General features: G+C 49.0%; 1 protein-coding gene across 4 annotated transcripts in view; it reads left to right on the top strand.

Moving 5' to 3' along the window:
- The first annotated feature begins 9616 nt into the window (after nucleotides 1–9616).
- CDH4 (cadherin 4) overlaps nucleotides 9617–13150 on the top strand; it is a 1168269-nt gene continuing 1164735 nt past the window's right edge. For all 4 annotated transcript variants that reach the window (XM_087889045.1, XM_087889044.1, XM_087889043.1 and 1 more), the window contains exon 1: nucleotides 9617–10152. In XM_087889045.1, the coding sequence (XP_087745171.1) occupies nucleotides 10093–10152 (60 nt within the window). In that variant the 5' untranslated portion in view covers nucleotides 9617–10092. The remainder of the gene's footprint in view (nucleotides 10153–13150) is intronic.

Here is a 13150-nt window from a genome sequence, read left to right as displayed (position 1 = left end):
TGAATCCAGGGGTGGAAATGCTCCTGATTCGGACCAGATCGAGTGATCCGGTAGTGATTGTGGCGGGTGGTTCGGCGATCCAGTAGCGATGGCAGAGCAAAGTTCCGCCCACCCGCCTGGGTGTCGTTACTTCCTGGTTTTAACCAGGAAGTAATGTATTCTTTACCTTCTGTGCATGCACAGGTTTTGCACACGTGCAGGTCTGCACGCGCATCTTCTGCCCCAGCTCCGGATTCCTGAGGATATTGACACACACCAACGGTCCTTATCAAATTTATTAAGTGGCAAGAATAAACCAAAGTCCAGCAAAGGTTGGCAACCAGCCCAGAAAACAAGATACGATAAGACTTTTCCAAAAATGCTCTGATGATAATTACAAGTTGTTTCCAGCAAGAAACTTACTAACGGTGTGTGACTTAAATAGGCTAAGGGAGTGGCCAATTATCCTCAAGCCTTACTCTCGAGGAGACCTCCTCCTCCTGAGTAGCCACTCCTGCTTTTTGGCAGCCCTGCGTGCTCGAGCATTGAGGAGAAGCTCCTCCACTTCACTCTCTCCACTTGAAGGAGCCTCTGGAGGTTCTGAAGGCCCTGGCTGAGTCTCTGGCACCACATCCTCTTCAGCCTCCTCGCTGTCTGATACGAGTGCCGGCTGCTGGCGTGACACCACACCAGCCTCCTCATCGTCAGGATCAGCCACGATCCGCGCAGGCCGCTGGCGAGCCACAACAGCGCATGTGTTGTGCATGTACCAGTGCGTGCACTTCTGAACCGGTAAGGAAGGTAAGTAGATTTCACCCCTGCTTGAATCAATATGAAAGGAGTTTGCCATGGTCTTCTTTTAGGATTTTTCTTAAAAATTCCCACAATTCTTATTTTCTTAATAGTTTATAGGTCCTGGAGTTTTCTAGTGGTCTTCCATCCAAATACTAACCAGATGTAACCTCACTTAGGTTTTGCAAGTTTAGCCAAGATTTGTTTGATGCTGATGTCTGCTGTGATATTTCATTCCGAAGTATCCCCTGAACAAAATTCAGGGCAGAACATGTAATTCTATTCATTTGATAGCAATGATGATCTTGGTCACACCGATATGAGTCGCAGATAGGGCACAAAATATGGGCTCACCCCAGGAAAAAAAAAAATCCCACTCCTGCTCTGTCAGCATGCATAAAAGACTTTTTTCTCCACACCAGGCTGCACACCCTTGAAATACAGAGCGTCACATTAAGCAATAGGGAATAAGCACAGCGAGCATCCTTGCAACTTCCAAATTTGAGGATTTTACCAGGTGCCTTGTAAAACTGTCTACCAGAACATTGGAGGAAAAAGAATTCGAATAATTTTCTGGAATTCCTTCTGATCCATTAGGCACCTAGGATGGTGCAAAAAACTTATAGATGAAGATTAGATTAACAGAGTTGGAAGGGACCTTGTAGGTCAAGGATCTGCAACCTTAAATACTCAAGGAGACATTTGGATCCATTTACCACAGAAAAGAAAACATCGGGAGTCACAAAACCTGGGTGGGCGTGGCCAACTCAATGTCACTCACTTCCACCAGTCACATGATCCCCTAGCCACGCCTACCCAGCTGGTCATTAAGGCAGAGAACCAGTTGTTAAAAAACACCGGGAACCACAAAATCCTTTTGACATCTCTCTCTCTCCCCTCCCTCCCTCTCTCCCCCCTCTCTCCTTCTCTCTCTGTATCTCTCTATGTCTCTCTCTCTCCCCCTCTCTCTGTATCTCTCTGCTCTGCCCTGGCCGCTTCTCTATCCCCTGCCATCGCCGTTACCTTCTCAGGCCAGGCGAGGAGTGACTGGGAGGGGAGGGCAAGGGGCGGAGCCAGCCACTAGTGGGATCACCTGACAGGGAGCCACAGCAGAGGGCCCAAAGAGCCGCATGCAGCCCCGGAGCCGCAGGTTGCTGACCCCTATTGTAGGTCATCTAGTCCAACCCTACACCATTTCTGACAGATGGCAGTCCAGTCTCTTCTTAAAAGCCTCCAGTGATGAAGCTCTCACAACCTCTGAAGGCAAGCTGTTCCATGGGTTGATTATTCTCACTGTCAGAAAATGTCTCCTTATTTCTAGGTTGAATCTCTCCTGGGTCAGTTTCCATCCATTATTCCTTGTCTGGCCTTCGGGTGCCGGAAGAAGCAGTCTGACCCTCATAAAGAATTCAACTGATTTCCTTCAAATCTAGACCACACAGCCATTGCTCCAAAACACAGACAGGTTTAGATTAGGTATGCAGAAGGTGATTGTCAACTCTCAAAATGACTTTAGCTGAAGCCATATTCTTTTTATTTTGTTTCTTGGTTGCCATACATATGGGGGGAGGGGGAACTACAGGGTGTGAGATAATTTCCTCCCAGGGGCCAGACATAACAGTGATAAGGGCCGTGAGAATCAAGGTCATCTCCTTCTTAATTAGCTTTTCATCAGAATTCAACAGTATCTTATCAAAAGGCGTATGTCCCTTATAAAAAGCATACTTTTTCATATCTGTATCAGGGGTGAAATGCTCCCGGTTCGGACCGGATTGCCTGATCCGGTAGCGATGGAGGCAGGTGGTTTGGGAGCATTTCACCCCTGCTCAGAATCCTGAATTGATTGGGACTATCACTCAGAACCATGAACAGTGATATTATCTAAGATTATTATCTAAGTTGAAATGGAGGCTACAGATTCAGGAGTCCTCCCCAAACCTGGCCCGAAGTCATGGAGATTGAGGTTCCTCCACCACTAATAGCTGGTGGAACTCCAAAATCAACCTGTAGGCTTCTGGTCTCTGGTCTTTGACTAATAAACTTGATTTTGATTTTGATTGGGGAACCGAGGAAGGGATCCTGCTGGATAGCAGAGGAGCTGGCGGACAAGGGATGTCCAAATTCTGTCCTTACGGCCCAATTTCTCACCCATTCATTTCTACCACTCCACCCACAGCAGCCAGGTGTCTTTAATATTTACTGCTACTCCAAATCCCAGCCTTGGAGTTAAGGGTTGATGGAGGATCTGAACTACAGAGGGGCAGATCTCTAAAAAGGAAACTTCATCATCATTGTTCAAGCTCATTTCAGTAATATGTGCCAAGTTCACTTATTCATCAACCAAGTTCATTGCTGACGGGTCTGTTAATTCTTAGGCTACACAAGGGCAATAATTTTCTTTCTAGGAATGTTTATACTGTAGTCACAAAAAATAATGTCTTCCTATAGTTGAAGTTGACATTTTAAAACACAATAGCTATTTCTGTGTAGTTTTTCTTGGCAATGCTCTGGTCATGCTTTCAATTTCCCAATTATCCACAGCCTTGGATTTAATAATGACCTCCCACGTAAGGATTTAATAATGACCTCCCACGTAAGTTGCTGCACTGAACTAACTCACATGGAAGCAAATGACACAGGCTGTAAGAGGCTGTGGAGAATTGGGAGAATTGGGTAGTTTGAAGGACCTAGGAACACAGATGAGATCTTCCTCCTTCTTTCCTGCTGAAGGAAAGTGGAAAAAACACTGCAATTGAACTGGCTATGCCGGGTGTCAGCAACCTGCGGCTCTGGAGCTGCATGCGGCTCTTTGGGCCCTCTGCTGTGGCTCCGTCAGGTGGTCCCGCCACTGGCTGGCCCTGCCCCTGCCCCTGCTGCTCACCCTCCCCTCCCAGTCACTCCTTGCCTGGCCTGAGAAGGTAAGGGCGACGTCAGGGAATGGAGAAGCGGCTAGGGCAGAGACAGAGAGATACAGAGAAGGGGAGAGACAGAGAGAGATTCAGAGAGGGGAGGGAGAGAGGGGGGAAGGAGGGAGAGAGAGAGAGGGTTTTGTGGTTCCCGGTGTTTTTTAACAACTGGTTCTCTGCCCTAATGACCAGCAGGGCAGGCGTGGCTAGGGGGGGGGTCATGTGACTGGTGGAAGTGAGTGACGTCAAATTGGCCACACCCACCCAGGTTTTGTGGCTCCCTGTGTTTTCTTTTCTGTGAGAAATGGGTCCAAATGGCACTTTGAGTGTTTAAAGTTGCAGACCCCTGGGCTACGCAGAGATTATCATGGGGAATGGTTTGAGTTCTTTGATCATGGGACACATTTTCAAGATTAAGGTCTCTTGGCAAGAAAAAAAAGGTAGAACTTCATAAGAAGTGAGAAGAGTTAATTCTTTTAAATAATTTTAAATTTTGTATTGTTATGTGTTTTAGTTTTGGCTGTGCACCGCCCTGAGTCCACTAGGAGAAGGGCGGTATACAAATTGAATAAAATAAATAAATAAAGAGTGAATTTGGAAGACACTCAATAAACCTGATCTGGGGGGTTTTAAGGTGAATCATGGGTGAAAAAAAATCCAGAAAATGGTCTGTAGATACATACTTAGACTGCAGAAGCGATATTACCGAGGATGTAGAAGCACTCAATAACGATCATGGAAATGCAGAAAGGAATACATCTAGTAATGTATAGAAGAAGAATGTCAGAACCTGGGGTGGAGTTAAAAGAGAGATCAGCCTAGAATCACTATGTGGCCACAAATGAACTAAGTCCAACATCCTTTGAATTCCATTGAATTCCCTCATGTTTATGGATATTCTCAGTCATCCAGGTCATGGTTGTCCCAAAGGTGCTTTTTCAAAAGGCAACTGGACTTTCTTTGCTTTTCCTTGAAGATGTTTCGCTTCTCATCCAAGAAGCTTCTTCAGTTGTCTTTTTAAAAAGCACCATTGGGATCTTGACCCTTATCTAATGTCAAGCAGGGGCTGTTAGTTGAGAATATTCCAATGAATAGGCATGAGTTTCATGGGACCTTCAGCTGTGGACCTGATCTTTTGTCCCTGATATAGCAATAGGACTTAGACTTATATACCACTTCACAGTGCTTTACAGCCCTCTCCAAGAAGTTTACAGAGTCAGCATCTTGCCCTCAACAATCTGGGTCCTCATTTTACCCACCTCAGAAGGATGGAAGGCTGAGTCAGCCTTGAGCCTGGTGTGAGTTGAACTGCCAAATTGCAGGCAGCTGGCAGGCAGGAGAAGTAGCCTGCAGTATTGCACTCTAACCACTATGCCGCCACGGCTCATATAATATAATGTAACCCAAGGATTCTGGGATCTCTGTACAAACGCATAATCAGGGGTGAAATCCAGCAGGTTCTGGAGAATTTTGAATAGTTCAAAAGAGGGAGAGGGAGAACTAATTCTTGGCTGTTCACCGCCCTGAGTCCCTTCGGGGAGAAGGGCGGGATATAAATTTAATAAATAAATAAATAAATAAATAAAACTGGCAAATACCACCTCTGGCTGGCCCCAGAGTGGGATGGGAATGGAGATTTTCCAATATCCTTCCCCCAGGAGTGGGGAGGGAATGGGGATTTTGCAGTATGCTTCCTCTGGAGTGGGGTGGGAATGGGGATTTTGCAGTATCTTTCCCCTGGAGTGGGGAGGGAATGGGGATTTTGCAGCATCCTTCCCCTGGAGTGGGGAGGGAATGGAGATTTTGCAGTATCCTTCCCCTGCCATACCCACCAAGCCACGCCCACAGAACCGGTAGTAAAAAAATTTGGATTTCACCACTGCGCATAATGGATAATATCTGGGAAAAATTAGAGATTTTAATGCAGGAGGGCTGCATAACAGGCGATAAATAGGAAAAGTCTTAATGTAGACGGGCTTTTGGTTTAGATGGCACTGCTGAAGCTCAGGTTCCTTGTGAATGGAATGCATGGATGGAAGGAAAGAAAGAAATATTCCACAGAAACACCAAGGAGTGGTGAGAGTATAGTAGACAGTTTACTGCACAACACAATCTAGATATCTGGGTGAACTGCAGTTTGAAATGAGATAACAGTGGGATGCAGGCAAGAGAGAGATTACTGTTGTTTTGTATCCTGTATACCCAGTTTGATGCAGGTTAGGCACTGTCCAGAGGTTAGGCACTGGACAGAGGTGGGCTTCACATACTGTTACAATCGGTTTTCCCAGCACTGCAAATGTGAGCGTGTGGCATCCGTGCATGTGTGCGGTATCACAAAATACGACAATTCGCTCACGTGCGATGTCCACACATGTGTGCGATGTCAAAAACACAGCTATATAGGACAGAATTGCGTCTGGGTAGGTGGGTGGGCCCCAGTGGTGGGTTGCCCCCGGTTCGGACCCGGTTCTATAGAACCGGGAGTAAAACCGGTGGGAGGCTCCGCCCACTGACCCTGACATCATCAGAAGCGATCTGCGCATGTGCAGAAGCAAGGCGCATACGTGAGCAAAGCGTGCACATGCACGCGATCCCATTGCAAATTGGTAGTAAAGGTAAGTAGAACCCACCCTGGTGGGCCCACTTGTAGGTCGCTACTACCGATTCGCCCGAACTGGTCAGAACTGGCTGAATACCATCTCTGGCACTGGGAGACTGAGAGTTCTAGTCCTGCCTTAGGCACAAAGGCAGCTGGGTGACCTTGGGCCAGTCACTCTCTCCCAGCCCTGGGAAGAAGGCAATGGCGAACCACTTCTGATTTTTTTTAAAAAAATTATTACGTTTCTATGCCAAGAAAAGGGATGTGGTGGCTCAGTGGCTAAGACGCTGAGCTTGTCGATCGAAAGGTCGGCAGTTCAGCGATTCGAATCCCTTGTGCCGCATAACGGGGTGAGCCCCCGTTATTTGTCCCAGCTTTTGCCAACCTAGCAGTTCGAAAGCACATAAAAAATGCAAGTAGAAAAATAGGGACCACCTTTGGTGGGAAGGTAACAGCGTTCTGTGCACCTTTGGCATTTAGTCATGCCGGCCACATGACCACGGAGACGTCTTCGGACAGCGCTGGCTCTTCGGCTTTGAAATGGAGATGAGCACCGCCCCCTAGAGTCAGGAACGACTAGCACATATGTGCGAGGGGAACCTTTACCTTTAGCTTATGCCAAGAAAACTGCAGGGAGCTGTCCAGGCAGTGGCCAGAAGTTAAGACTCACTTGAAAGCACCATTATGTTTATTCTGTCAGATTGACACTGAGGTTTTTGCACCTGATGTGGACATATTTTAGGATGGATATTAATCAACTACGCCATGGGCAGAGGACAGCAATCCAAGAAATAAGGAGCCTGGAAGCAAGAACTAACTTCCACTACCTTTTTTTAGCCTGGAGAATACTGTTAGAGACCTGAGAGTTGAAGATCTATATATAAAAAGTGATGAGGAATTGTTCAACATTGTTCCCGAAGTCAGGGCAACAAACCATGGTTTTGTAAAGTTGAACTGGACATGAAGAAATGTTTTCTGATGGTAAGATGTGATGAACAGTAGAGTGGTAGATCCTCCTTTGCAGAGGACCGTCTCGGTGGGAATTTGAGAGGGTAAAAATCCCACCATGATGATGGGATAGCAATAGCAATAGCACTTATATACCGCTTCACAGTGCTTTTACAGCCCTCTCTAAGGCGTATACAGAGTCAGCCTATGGCCCCCAACAATCTGGGTCCTCATTTTACCAGCCTCGGAAGGATGGAAGGCTGAGTCAACTTTGGGCCAGTGAGAATCGAACTGCTGAACTGCTGGCAGCCAGAAGTCAGCAGAAGTAGCCTGCAGTACTGCATTCTAACCACTGCGCCACCACACCTCATCATCATCACAACCATAATCCTTATACAAGCATAAGGCCTCAACTGCAACACTACCTGTGATTTTATAGACCTTTCTTCATGGATGCCATTGGCTGGAGATGTTTCAACAGAGCCCAGAAGGCCCTATGTTGAAGCACATTTAATGGAGGAGCCCTGCATGGGAAAGAAGCTGGTGTAGATGAGCTCCAAGATAAGCTCCCAAGCCTGAGTCTCTATCATGCTAAACTCTAAACGTTGGGAGCAGTATCTATTGAGAGGAGCTGACTCCCGTCGACTTACATAGACCACACCCAGTCTTCTTGCCAACAATACTATCTATAATACTACAGAAACGGTTCTTAAAATTTATTTTTAACTCGGGTTTATTATTTTTATAAATAACTCAAGGCAGTAAACACACACAATATTTCTTCCTCCTCCTATTTTTCCCCACAACAACCTGTGAGGTGGGTTGGGCTGAGGGAGTTGTGGCTGGCTCAAAGTTATCCAGCCTATGATCTCTAGAACTCAACTAGTGATTGGCCAAAGTCATCCTGCTGGCTTTCATGCCTAAAGTGGGACTAGAACTCACTGTCTCCTGGCACTTTCACCACTCTACTAATCCCACACAGTCTTCTTGCCAACAGTACCATAACAGTACACAAGTGGTTTGCCATTGCCATCTAACAAATGGTTTTTTCCCCCCTTTCTAGCCCATACATCCGAGGCTAGCCGGGTATATTACACTGTCATGCTGCTCCACTTCCCACTTTTACTTGGAAGCAAAATTCAGCGACAATTGAAGGGCCTCCTTCTGAAAAACCCGTGGGAATAACTCGCCAGCTCTCGGCAACGTATGCAAGGAGCCCATCTCCCGTTTATCTGCCCTCTCTGCAAGACCGAATTCACACCTTACAGAAGGGAGAGGGAGAGGGAGGGAGGGAAAGAGAGAGAGGGAGGGAAAGAGAGAGAGGGGGAAGGAAAGAGAGAGTGAGAGAAAGAGAGAGAGGGGGAGGGAAAGAGAGAGATGGAGGGAAAGAGAGAGAGGGAAGGAAAAAGAGAGAGAGAGAGAAAGAGAGGGGGAGGGAAAGAGAAAGAGTGAGGGAAGGAAAGAGAGAGAGAAAGAGAGGGGGAGGGAAAGAGAGGGAGAGGGAGGGAAGAAAGAGAGAGAGAAAGAAAGAGAAGGGGAAGGAGAGAAAGAGAGGGAGGGAGGGAAAGAGAGAGAGGGAAGGAAAGAGAGAGAGAGAGGAAGAGAGAGGGGGAGGGAAAGGAAAAGAGGGAGGAAAGGAAAGAGAGAGAGAAAGAAAAAGGGGGAGGGAAAGAGAAAAAGAGAGGGAGAGGGAGGGAAGAGAGAGAGAGAGAAAGAGAGGGGGGAGGGAAAGAGAAAGAGAGGGAGGGAAAGAGAAAGAGGGAGGGAAGGAAAGAGAGAGGGGGGGAGGGAAAGAGAGAAAGAGAGGGAGAGGGAGGGAAGGAAAGAGAGAGAGGAAGGGAAGAAAGAGAGAGAGAGAGAAAGAGAGGGAGAGGGAAAGAGAGAGAGAGGGAAGGAAAGAGAGAAAGAGGGGGGGGAAGAGGGAAAGAGAGAAAGAAAGAGAGGGAGAGGGAGGGAAAGAGAGAGAGAGGGTGTGTGCCCTGTGGGCGATTCCAGCCGTCTTGCCTCCCGTGTCCACGTTCCGCTCGCGCACCCCGCTAGGATCGCAACCACCTTGGGGGAGAGCCCCCGCCCCCCGCATTTCTCCGCATCTCCCCACCACACACCCCACACCCCGGGCCAATCTGTTGCCCGCGTCCGCAGAACTCCGTCCCCCCGCCCCCCCCGCCCCCGCTAAGTTCGATGGCTCGAGACCCGCCAGCTGGTGGAAGCGTGGCCAGCGGCGGCGGCGTCGGACAAGGTCCCATCCCGGGGTTCCCCAGTTGGCCGATTCAAGCTCCGCCGGCCCCACGGGGAACCCCACGGAGCCCACCCGCGGGGGGAAGGGAAGGGAGAGGGGAGCCAAAAGGGGGTTTGCCCGCATCTCTGAAGCCGGCGCGAGGCGAGGCTTCCCACCCACTCGGGATCCGCCTCCACGCGGGAAGACCTCCGCGGATTTGCCGGAGCTTGTGGCCCGCGCGGAGGGGCAGCCCGGCTCCCTTTCCCCCCGGCCAGGCGCTCACACACGCGCTTGCCGGCCACGGCAGCCCCGCCGCCTTTCCCCGCCGCGGTCCCTTTAAGGCCGGCCGGCCTCCTGTCACTCCGCGCCGTGTGGGCCGGGCCGGGCTTGGGAGGCGGGGTTTCGCGGGAGCAGCACCGAGAGCGCTTCACCTGCAGTTCAAAGCGGCTGCGAGGAATTAAGGGAGGGGAAGAGACCAGGCAAGCCGGGGAAGAAGAAGAAGCTCGGCGGGCGGGCAAAGCCGGCGGATCCTCGGGGTTCTTTCTTTCTTTATTTACTTCTTGATTGAACCCAGCCCGGGCTGAGTTGGCGGGGAGGCGTCGGCTGCAAAACCAACCAGCCCGAGCCCGGCAACGGGAACCGGCGCGGAGATGCCCACCGCTTGGGGGATGCTACTTCTCTTGCTCTTCTGCCGCTGGAGCTGGGCGAGGGTAAGTTGGAGCAGCTGCGCCCGCGGGCAGGAGGGACGGGAGGGGGTGGAAAGAGCTTGGACGCCCGGCACTCGCCTTGAGGGAAGGGACTCCCCCTTAAACCGGGGCTACCCAAGGACCCACCGCCCGCCCGCCCGGCTTTCTTCCTTCGATGCCCATCCGCCGCTTTGCGGTTCCCCCCAATTCTCTTGCCTTTCTGCATCCCCCCCCCCTGTGCCGGCGTGTGTATGGGGGGGTGGTGGGTTTCGGCGGATTGCCGGCTTTGCCGGAGGGATTGTGGGGGGGGGGTCCCTGCGTGAGATTCCTGCCTGCGGAAAAAAGAGAGAGAGATGGGAAAGGCGGGTGGTGTGTGGGGAAGAGGAGGAGGAGGAGGAGGAGAAGAAGAAGAGAGAAGAAGAGAGAAGAGCCGGGATTTATGCCTGCTTTTTTTTTTTTTCCCTTCTTCTCGCCCCCCTCCCCTTTGTTCACTCTTCTATCGCGTCGCAATAGATTCCGTGTGTGCAATTGAGAGGCTTCACGTCTGTCTGTCTGTCTGTCTGCCTGCCTGCCGGCCTGGGGCGGCGGGGGGAGAGGGAGGGAAGAGCCGGTGTCAAAGCTTCCCCCCGCAACCCCCCCCTCGCCGCCCCCGCAACCCCCCGTCCAAGTTCTCGCTGGCTCTCTCTCTCTCTCTCTTTTTTTTTTTGCACAGCTTCTGCAACAATGCTGGCTTGTGTTCTCTAGCTGAGATGCATTCACACAGCTTTCTCCATCGTCTCTCTCTCTCTCCCCCCCCCTACCCCCATCCCCATCTATTCACACAGACGCTTGGAGGACGGAAGAAATCCTTTTTGCTGTGGGTGGGTGGATGGGTGGGGGTCGCATCGTTTGGGCGAATGCGGAACGTCGCAGGGAAAGGCGGCGAAGCCGGGCGAGACAAACCTGAGTTTAAAAAAATAAAATAAAAAATCTCTCTTGGCTTGAGCATCCCGACGTGCGGTGTGTCGGTTTGGAGCGAGCAAGGGCGCGGGCGAGAGAGAGCCCTCGAGAAAAGTACGCGTTTGATGGAGCTTTTCCATCAAAAGAAGAAAGAATTTCGCTTTCTTCTTTTGTTACCCCAAACCCCCCCCCCCCAAAAAAATAAAAGTTTCACGGGGATCTCCCAGAACTTCTTACGTGTGTTTCTCGCCTGTGCCTTTCTGAGCCCGTGTCACCCAGCGTGGTAAAAAGATGAGGACTCGGCGGCTTAGGTTGAAGTTGCGCGCTTGGAGGGTTAACGAAAAAAATAAAATAAAGGGAATGGAAAGGCGTTACGTTAACTTTAAACAAGGCAAGGGAGTCTGGGTGAACTTAACCGGGTTTCATTACATTTCATTCCATATCAACCCGTGTAGGATTCTGTTCGTTCTCAGGAAGAAAAAAAAAAAGGAAGGGGGGGGAATTGTCCTCTGGCTGCATTCACACAACATTCTAAACTAGGTTAGTAAATTAACCCTTGTCTGGGCTTTTAGCATGGCCACTGAGCTTGGAATCCGTAACTCAAGCCGGCCGGCTTTTCCTTCCCCTCCGCAAACGAAGCTGCAAAAAAAGACCAGGCTAAGGAATGCTCTCCAAAACACCGCTTTCCCAGACTTGGTGAAATAGCTTGTCTGAACGCAGCCTTGCTGCTCTTTTAAAAGCAGAATGCAAGATGTGTTTATTGGCTAATGGAGCTCATTACTCATCCCCTGTTAACCCATCAAACCCTCTTTTGGAAGGGATTTGCTTTTTGGGAGAGAATTTGAGCAGAAAAGACGACTTCAGCAACAGAGTGGTCAGTGCGTGGAATGCACTACCTGACTCGGTTGTTACATCCTCAAACCCCCAAAACCTTAACCTTAAACTATCTACCTTGGACCTCATCCCATTCCTCAGCAGTGTGCCTACCATCCCTGTCCTACCGTCCCCATTTATTTGTACTCATTTCCTGGGTTCATGTCCATGTTTATACTTACACCTGTTTTCTGGTTCATGTTTGACAAACTAAATAAATAAAATAAAATAAATAAATATAAGACATTTTATAGGAGGGAGAAGAAAAAAAAAAACCAACAGGTAGTGATATTTGAAATTGAGTGTGATGGCTTCTGTCAGTCTGTCCCAAACTGTCTCTTGATGTGGTTGGAGCATGATGTGTACCCTGGCAGCCTTCCACATTAGGTTTCCCATTGTCCTCATCTCTATCCCACGGGTTGTAGTAACAGTTTTAAGTTATTGGGATGTGCTGGTTTTTAAGTAGCATGTGTCGCTCTTAAGGTGCCACGGTTCTGCTCTATACTTTCCAAGTGTATTAAAATCCGGAATGATTTGTCATCTGTTTGCTTGGAGGTGAGGTCAGCTGACTCAGAGTGGGTGTGATTCAAGTGTGTTTTGGAAAGTGTCAGAAGTCCTAAAGATACCCCTTTCTTCTGGTTTGCTAGTTGCACTACTACCCGGTCCTTTCTTTATGGCCTTTTGCCCTCTCCTTTAGCACTGGGTTGAATTCATTTTATATCCATCATCTCTTCCCACACTAGCTTTGCCTTCGGCTTCCAAATAAACCAGACCGGAGAGCAAAACAAAAACCCAAAAACAAAAAAAAACCACCCTCCGCTACCTTATTTGGACAAGACAGGAGGGTGTGTTTGCACTAATCCACTTTAACGGGTATTCTGAAATGAGCTTTTGCTTTAAGAGGCAGCAGCTCAGCTTTTCTTAGCTGCAATGTGAAAATAATAATAACAATAATTTTGGATTCTGTTTGTGGTACGTAGGTGCTAGTTTCACTGCCTGGTTCAATCTCTTCCCTTATAAAACTGCAATTTACTTCCGTTTCTCTCTCCCCCCCCCATTCTGCAGGATTTAACGTGTTGAATAACCCTGGTATAAGTTTCCTTCCTCTTCCATGGGGCTGTTTCCACCCTGATATTCTCTCATTATTTAATTTGGGAGATGCAAAGTGGAATATGGTTGCTAGACAGAGACAAACCAAGCTGGAAAAGCT

This window comes from Pantherophis guttatus, chromosome 3, assembly GCF_059756535.1.
Source record: "Pantherophis guttatus breed Tessera chromosome 3, ASM5975653v1, whole genome shotgun sequence".
In the NCBI taxonomy this organism is placed as follows: domain Eukaryota; kingdom Metazoa; phylum Chordata; class Lepidosauria; order Squamata; family Colubridae; genus Pantherophis; species Pantherophis guttatus.
The sequence above is the reverse complement of the archived record's forward strand: the minus strand, read 5'-3'. Positions and strand labels throughout refer to the sequence as shown.